At 40.9% G+C, this 9,502-nt stretch overlaps 1 protein-coding gene across 1 annotated transcript; it reads right to left on the bottom strand.

Moving 5' to 3' along the window:
• Positions 1 to 254: 254 nt before the first annotated feature.
• Positions 255 to 3,797, bottom strand: LOC130132259 (chymotrypsin-like elastase family member 2A). The gene is made up of 7 exons (XM_056301757.1): positions 3,758 to 3,797; positions 3,267 to 3,355; positions 1,928 to 2,025; positions 1,680 to 1,808; positions 1,253 to 1,389; positions 959 to 1,104; positions 255 to 437 (listed from the first exon to the last, which is right to left on the bottom strand). Exons 1-7 carry the CDS (start codon positions 3,795 to 3,797, stop codon positions 255 to 257), a joined length of 822 nt encoding a protein of 273 aa, XP_056157732.1.
• Between the last annotated feature and the right edge of the window lie 5,705 nt (positions 3,798 to 9,502).

Raw genomic sequence — 9,502 nt, 5'->3', positions numbered from 1 at the left:
ATCAGCTGACGTCTCAGTTGCTCATCATAGTCTGAAAAATAAAGGAATACAGTTGCTTTAATATCCACCATTTATCATGTCCACACTGCATAGCAAATAGAAATGCTTCTTAAGCACATGTTCATCTTTCCAGAAACAACAGCTTGTAGATCTCACAAACATCAACTCAACAGAGGTATCCCAATCAACACAACATACGCAATGATACAGCAAGAACTTAGGACCAGGAATTGTTAAAAGTGATAGAGAAGCATTCATTGGGAGGGAAAAACTGAACCCATTACCTCATCGATCCATTCATTATAGTCGGACACACGGGTAAAGACGGTGGGCTTCTTGACATAGTTGCATCCCAAGCCAGAGACGAAGCTGGCAATGCCGTGGACCTCCCAGACCCCCTCTGCATTCTTACAATTCAAAGGGCCTCCAGAATCCCCCTGAGACAGTAACAGTATCACGCCTTGTTATGTGCTTCCTGTGTTATATAACTCGCTTATATAACTACACTGAGGTTTCAAGCTAATGATCCGGTTTATCCCGGTCCTATGTTGTAATACGGTAGGTATCAATTTAGGTTATTGCCAGAAATCAAAGGCGGTTTTTACGCTGCCCTCTAAAGGTACATTTTACACACAAAGCCAATATTGCTTTATGTTTTGTGCTATAGCACAGACAATTTCTTTTCTTTCTTTCTTTTTTAAAAATTTTTTCCCACCCGCAGACACGGCCAATTGTGTCTGTAGGGACGCCTGACCAAGCCGGAGGTAACACGGGGATTTGAACCACCGATCCCCGTGTCGGTGGGCAACAGAACAGACCACTATGCTATCCGGATGCCCTAGCACAAACAATTATTTATTATTTGTCTACTGTAAAAAGCCACGGCAGCTTTTTGATAAATAGTCAGGTGTGACGGAGTAAGGGTTTACCTCCTATCGATAAGCCCGGCTGTACTTACATTGCAGCCTCCAACCACACCGTCTCCTCCAGCACACATCATTGATCGACGGATAGACACACCCCACCAGTCACTCTGGGTGCATGTTTTGTGGTCCACAACGGGCAACAGAGCCTGCTGGAGAGTGGCAGAGGTGGGGCCCCCAGCTGTAACACACACACAGACGCACACACCTCTGTTTCATGTCTCTCCTTCACAAAATAAAATGATGCAATATTTTCAGTCAAGGTAATCTGGTTGATCATGCACGCTGGTTTTAAAAGTATGACCATCGCCTTTTTTTGGTAAGCTTACTGGAGAGTCTGCCCCAGCCAGTGATGTAGCAGGGGTAGTTGTGAGGCAGGATGGTGTCAGGGCCTGGAATACAGGCCAGTTGGACCTGGTCACTCAAGGTCACATGCCCCGCCAACTTGATCATGGCAATGTCGTTACTGAACATACAGAAATACACTGTCAGTTCTTGCCTTTTTACTGTAGTTATGGTACTGCTCTTCATTATTGTTATATCACCGATTCATGCTTGAGAGACAAGAATGTGATGCAGGCTCACGAAAGAAATCATCATCAGATTTCACAACTTCGTTAATGGATTTCACAAAGTTGAACATTTTTTTTCAAATACCAGTTTTAAGAATGATGGCGTGAAAAATGGTGCGAATGAAATGACTTCCCTCTAAACTCCAACCACTCAGATTTGGCCTCTTATCTGTGAGGGGCTTACCCGATGGACAGCAGTACGGGGTTGTAGTGTCTGTGCACGATGATCTTTAATGTCTGGAAGGCCTTGGCACTGGACTCAGCCACCTCCAGGTTGTGTTTGCCCACAACGACACGATAATCCAACTTCATGCTACATAGAAAGGTAATCAAGGATTTGATATGAATATCAATTTAATACAGGTATATTTCTATATCTTTGTAAAGCTCATTTACATAAAAAGGTGGCACAACGATGTGCTAATTACTAACTTTATGCAGTGAGCAGCAGTCATAACCCAGTTTGTACTGATGAGAGATCCACCGCAGGTGTGTCTCCAGGCACCATCCCTCTTGTACTGCAGTGAAATCTACAGCAGACAGGGAGGAAAACACACTTACATCCTCTCTCTGTCATTACTTTTGTATATGAATATATAAGATTTCATCATCTTGAATGGTGGAAATGCATCATCTTCAGTAAAACCATGTAGAAAGGCATACAAAAATAAAGCATAAATATATGAATGATGAATGTAAATAGAATATATACACACACACACACACACACACACACGCACACACATAACTTTGTTAAAAGAGACACTCAACAGTAGGGAAAGTGCTCAACAAATAAGGAGCAAAATAATCCAGTGAGTCAAGTAAATTCTTTATGAGACAGTACAAGCCTGTTTCATGCCATAAGCAATCATCAGCTGTCAATAAAGCATGAAACAGGCTTGTACTGTCTCATAAAGAATTTACTTGACTCACTTGATTTTATATATAGATAGATAGATAGATAGATAGATAGATAGATAGATAGATAGATAGATAGATAGATAGATAGATAGATAGATAGATAGATAGATAGATAGATAGATAGATAGATAGATAGATAGATAGATAGATAGATAGATATAGATATATATCCATTATCCATTATCCAAGCCGCTTATCCCAAATGGGGTCGCGGGATGCTGGAGCCTATCCCAGCAGTCATTGGGCAGGAGGCGGGGAAACACCCTGGACAGGCCACCAGGCCATCACAGGGCTGACACATTCACACCTAGAGACTATTTAGTACGGCTGATTCACCTGACCTACATGTCTTTGGACTCTAGGAGGAAACTGGAGCCCCCACAGGAAACCCACACAGCACGCAGACACGGGGAGAACATGCAAACTCCTCATACCCACACACACACACATATATATATATATATGTGTGTGTGTGTGTGTGTGTGTATGTGTGTGTGTGTATATATAAAAAGAAAATCTATACATCTTACTAAAACAGTATACTAAGCTTAACTGTATTTCACAACTCAAGTGTGCTCAAAAAAAAAAAAGCACCGTACTTGTAATGTCTACAGCTTTAATGACATGAAACACACAGGACTAAATAAAGGGAGCAGCATAAAGATTATCTTTTTCGTGATTAAACACACTAGATATAAAATACACTTTCAATATGGATGATAACAGATTGGTATGTTTGTAAATGTCTGGGATGTCTCGATTGCTAAAGCTAAGGTAATGAACAAGCAGACAGTAGGCAGCCTGTGTAGCCCAGCAGACCCGAGCCAGTCAGCCAGTCACATGTTAGTACCTGCCAGGGCCAGCTGTTAGGACGAGCCTCCTCGCCATTCACTACCCTGGTCACGTCAGGTTCAATAGGAGGGACGCCACAGCCATAGGCTGCAAAGACACAGAGGAGACACACTTTATGATTATATGATGTGTCAAAATGTTGACTCCTTTAAGGGTATATTAAAAATAAAGGTTCAGGATTACAATACATTTTGAGTTGAGATGATAAAGCCTATCACGTGCACAACTTCTGGACTTCATGTTGCTATGCAGATTTCACTAAAAATTCTGTTGAGGCAGTCTGAAATCTGAGAGTATGATCCTGTTTTGAGATGATATGTGACAAAAATCACTGAGGATGGTACTGTATGATAGGTGCTCAATGCCAAAGCAAACTCATGTTGTAATAACCTTTTGTTATGCTGCTCAGCTTTTGTTGACTTAATGCAAGTATTTCATAAAACTTTCTGCCGTCTTGATATACAGGGAGACGGTTTGAAAAGATCTTACCGCTTGCGATGAGAGCCAGGACCAGAATGATTGAAGCCATGTTGCTGCTGTCGCTGCTTCAATACTGTGTGGTAACGTTCTCTTTATAGAGACCGTCTCTCTAGAGCTGATAAGTAAAACTTGTCCAATTGGCCCAAAAAAGAAAAAAAATTGTCCTGCTTAGCTAAAAGAAAAAAAAAACTCCCCCAAAGACCAGGGTGAGACTATGAGATAATATGGGTTATGCACAGGTGCATGGGACTGCAAGTTCAAATGTAAGTTCAACTTTGTTGTCATGTGTATTAAAATACAATGCAATTCTTGTGCTCTGGCTCTCTCGGCTGTAACACAAGGGACTCAAGGACAAAGAACACAATGACATGCCATCCAAAAAAAACCCAACATAGAATATGTACACATGAATTTATATAGGATATACACAATATACAGTACACGATAACACAACAATGTAAGGTGCATATGGGTGTGTTAGCTGTTCAGCAACCTGAGACTGCCTGTGGAAAGAAACTATTACTGAGATGGGTGGTGTGTGATTTGATGCTCCGGTAACATTTTCTAGGTGGAAGGAGAGAGAACAGAACATGAGAAGGGTGGCTGATGTCCTTAATGATGTATTGGGTTTTCCTTTTGCAGAGAGTGGTGTAAATATTATGAGGTTGTGGTGGTTCCATGCCAGTGATTTTTGCTGCTGTCTTTACGGTCCTTTGCAGCGGTCTGCAGCTCTGAGCAGTCAGATTGCCAAACTACACTGTGAGACAGCCTGTCAAGACACTCTCAATGGCACTTAACTTAATTTGGGTTTTAAATTTCCATTCTGGGATATATTCTAGAGACAAAGTTGATGCTCAGCTATGTATTCTACAATTCATTTATGGTCAAAATTTGAAGTGATATACGGGATTATTACTTCCTATGTTTTTGTCCCTTGTCCTATGCAAGGGTCTAAGGACAGGATGTTGTGTTGATGTAAAGTCCCCTGAGGCTAATCTGTAATTTGTGATATTGGGCTATACAAATAAAATTGACTTGACTTGCAGAATTGCTGAATAGAAATCTGAGGTAGTTCAGTAAGGTTGCCATGGCCTCAAAACATTGTCCAAATGTGTTCTCAAGGTTAAATATTTGCAGATACTGTATGTACAGACATACATGTATGCTGATTTTGGGGAAAGAAACAGGTGCTGCTGAGTTTGCAGAGTTCTGGCTGAGACAGATAAATATTCTGAGATGTTCCTATTGAATACAGAAATGGCCATGCAATTTTCTATGACGTGTGACATACCTGTACATCAAATCAGGTTATTTCCTATTTTGTTGCTTTGTGTAAATCTGTTTATATGCTGTTTGAGCAAATTTGGAGGAGTATAAACAATACACTTTTTGAAATCCTGCCACTTCTTTATTGTTGGTTGACCTTTTCAGAACAAGAGATGGTAGAAGAAGAAGATAAAGAAGAAGATAATATTGATGATGATGATGAATTATTCTTATTGGGTAAAATGTTTGTCTACTATCAAGTATGATGAGTTGAATAGTCAGCTTACAAGAGTGACCAAAACCTACTAATGCTCAAGAACCATCCAGCATTATAGACAGCTTGAAAAACTCCTCTGCTGGACATGACCATACTACTGCTACCCTTATCAAGCAGATGACATATTAGATCCATATTAAATCCACTTTCTTCCTTTTTTCATTATCTTTAGCTACTTGTATAGTGCTTACTGAATTAAAAATAGCAAAGGTTAGTCCTGTGTTTAAAGACAATATTCCAAATTATTTTAACAACTATAGACCATTTGAATTTTATTTTGTTTTTCAAAAATCCTGCTAAAGATAGTATATAAAAGAGTTCTCTACCATTTAGACTCAAAAGACATATTGTTTAACCATCATAATGGTCTTAGGAAAAATCATTCTACCTTCTTGGCTTTGGTTAGTGATAAGATTGTCACTGCTGCTCTTGATAACAAGGAATATGCTTGTGCTTTCTTGATTTGTCAGAAGTATTTAATACTGCAAATCATGAAATTGTACTGGAAAAATTATACTAATATTGTTTTCAAGCCAAAGCATATAATCTAGTATATTACCAACAGAAAACAGTTTATTCAAATTAAAGATAGTAGTTCAAATACAGCTAAGCTGCTCAGCGGAGTTCCTTAAGGGTCTATCTCGGGCCTTCTTTCGTCTCTTATTTAATTAGTGATATCGCTGACCTTTTAAGCCCTAAGTGTTTGCAGATGAAACCAGTCTTTTCATTTCTCACACAAGCTTTGAAACCTTGATAAGAAAGGTGAATAATACCTCCAGCTTGGTCGGGCACAAATGCCCTTGTCTGCAGGTGGGAAGCCGGATGTGAGTATGTGTCCTGGTTGCTGCACTAGTGCCTCCTCTGGTCGGGGGACATGTTTGGGGGGGGAGGAGAAACTGGGGGGAATAGCGTGATCCTCCCACGCGCTATGTCCCCCTGGCAAAACTCCTCACTGTCAGGTGAAAAGAAGCGGCTGGTGACTCCACATGTGTTGGAGGGGGCATGTGGTAGTCTGCAGCCCTCCTTGGATTGGCAGAGGGGGTGGAGCAGCGACTGAGGACAGCTCAGAAGAGTGGAGTAATTGGCCGGGTACAACTGGGGAGAAAAAGGGGGGGAACCCCCCCAAAAGAGAGGTAAATAATTCCCTATTTACCTATCAGAATGGTTTAACATAAACAAATTATCTTTGAACATAAAAGGTCTAATTTTATCTTTTGTGGATGAGTTATTGTAAAAACCATATGAAAATTTCAGTAACAACCACAATTCAGGTGAAAGTCTAGCAGGCCCTTCCTCCAAATCATAGTCCGCCAGGTTTTCCCATCATAGCTCCATTTTATCAATGAAACTATTGTTATTATTAGTAGTAGTAGTAGCAGTAGTAGTAGTAGTAGTAGTCGTAGTAGTAGTAGTAGTAGTAGTAGTGGTAGTAGTAGCCATAGTGTCATTTATTCTTTATTTTTGTCCCAGCTGGTTTACGCTGTAAATCTGTGGGAGGAATATTTCATGTAATGCATGTGTGTGTGGATGCTGTATTTGGTGAAAATTACAATGTAAGTGTCTGCTTTATTAACATTCATTAGCACTTCACTTGACTACTCAAAGATTCCATGTTAGCCAGTAGAAAACATGGCAACGCAACAGTTAAATCAAACTTCACTCTATAGATATAAGCAGCTTTCTCATGAAGAAAACAGAGACCAGTATCGAGGCTAGAGGTGCTCTGTTGACTATGAACAGGTGTCTTTGTGAAGTCATTTCTGAAGGATGAAATTGAAATGAACTTGACTATGTAGTGGTGATGTCAGATGTTAGACCAAATAGAAAATCTACCCTACTGAGCCATAGAAAATGTCACTGTTTGCTTTCTTAATTCTTTTTTTTTAAACCCTATTCCTTGAGAAGCTTCTTTTTTTTTGGACTGGCAACATCATGGAGGGGGCAGTAGAAACCCTTGTCTCTAGTTAAATGAGACATTAATTGTCACTAAAATTGGTTATTTTTATTTGTATTTGAATTACATCATATCTGAGGAATATGAGGATGCTTTGATTTTAATGTAGTTATGTGCAGTATGTTGTTGCTCTGTCATTGATAAAGACATGAAACATGATCTAAACAAGTGGATTAATTTATCACAATGGATAGGGGAAAAAAGTCTGTAAAATGTTTTCTCTTGCATGAAAGTATATGCAGACAGCATAGTATATACACATGCTCATTAATTTCATTGGCTTCAGTGCCTCCTTTGTATAGTTTTAAAAGTGTCTTAAAAGTTCATTCGTTGCCAGAGAAGTTTAAAAAATGCTCTATATGTTTTAATTTTTTACTGAAAACACCCCTCAACACACAAAGTCTTTGGACCGTAACAGAATCCCTGCTTCAGCCCATCTGAACAGACTCATTCCCATTACTTTTTATGCTCCCTTTACGATGTTACAGATAACTTCACAACTGGGTCCCTCGGTATGATTTCTGGCTCACTGTGTGAACACATTTGACAGAACATTTTGAACAAGCCAGCAGTCCAACATCAAGAGGAAATAGCCTATTTTTAGATAGGGATATACGATGACATATCAAACTACAAAATCCTTCCGACATGGCAGATTGCTGTTGGCTCAAGGAGTGTGTTCAGGTGGCGGACAGAGGAAGAGAAGTAAAAATAAAATAAACTCAAACCCAAATAAACAATTGACAAATCAAACAAAACGTTAAAAAGGTGAAGCTGGGCATAACATGTTTCCAAGTATAAATACATTTGTAAAAATCATCAATGACCATTATTAAAATCAAATGTAAAGCTAAAATTAGATCAGTGTTGGGAAGATAAAACTGTAGTAATATATTATTAGATATATTCAGACAATGTAAAATTAACTTTATCCCCACGACCTTAATTAGGATAAGTGGTTTGGATAATGGATGGATGGATGGATGGATGGTCACAAAGTGTTTTAGTGAACAGGGACCAGGGGGAAATGTAAAAGAAAAGAAAAAGATGAAACATGAAATTAAACTCACCCTAACAGTAAAAAGACTTGCAGGTTCATAATAAGTAATACAAAACATGATCCTGATCCTACTAAACTTAGTGTTAAACTAACTATTGATCCTGATCCTACTAAACTAAGTACTAAATTAACTAATAATCCTGATCCTACTAACTAAAAGTAAATAGCGCTGCACGCATAAGAATGTTTTTTAAATGAGACAGTCGCATAATTGACGTCATAGCATTCGCGTTCCATGATCACAGGCGATCCGTACCACGGCGTCCGGGTAGCGTACCGGTCTATTCCGTTGCCTACCAACGCGGGATCGTCAGGTCGAATCCCCGTGTTACCTCCGGCTTGGTCGGGCGTCTCTACAAACACAACTGGCCGTGTCTGCGGGTGGGAAGTCGGATGTGGTGGGTATTTGTCCTGGTCGCCGCACTAGCGCCCCCTCTGGTCGGCCGGGGCGCCCCCCGGATCAGCAGACAGGGGGTGGCGCGGCGACAGGGATGGCTCAAAAAGAGCCGGGTAATTGGCCAGATACTAACGGGGAGAAAAAGGGGGGAAATTTGAAAAAAAAAGTCGCTCCGTAGCAGGCGCACGGGTAGCGTAGCGGTCTATTCCGTTGCCTATTCCGTTGCTTACCAACACGGGGGTCGGCGGTTCGAAACCCGGTGTTACCTCCGGTTTGGTCGGGCGTCTCTAGACACAATTGGCCGTGTCTGCGGGTGGGAAGCCGGATGTGAAGAGTTGGGTAATGGCCAAGTATAATTGGGGGGGGGGATGCGATCCGTACCATGTCCGAGTTAAACTGAACCGTGCCCCAGCCCACCTCTTCTAACAGGCAGCAATCGCACTAGTCAAACGAACTGGATTTTGGGGGTCAAAATGCTGGGTCACGGTACGGACCGTATAGGCGCTAACCGCTCGGTACTATAGTTAACCATGCCCGAGCATGGAACTCTAACGCAATGTAAGACATCCTGCTTCTAGTATTTAACCCCATACTTAAAGAGCCCAACATGACGCGTTCACATTACGCTCAACGTTCCAGGCCCGGCGACGCCTACGTCATCGCGATGCGACTTTTTGTGTTGAAGAGAAGCGCTCTCGCGTTGCGCAATGGAGTTCGTGGTTTTATTTAGCTTGTGGGTTATTTTGAGTCGTTTTGAGCGCGGTGACACACGACCCGCTGACATGCCGTATAGATTTATC

Source organism: Lampris incognitus, chromosome 2, assembly GCF_029633865.1.
Source record: "Lampris incognitus isolate fLamInc1 chromosome 2, fLamInc1.hap2, whole genome shotgun sequence".
In the NCBI taxonomy this organism is placed as follows: Eukaryota; Metazoa; Chordata; class Actinopteri; order Lampriformes; family Lampridae; genus Lampris; species Lampris incognitus.
The sequence above is the reverse complement of the archived record's forward strand: the minus strand, read 5'-3'. Positions and strand labels throughout refer to the sequence as shown.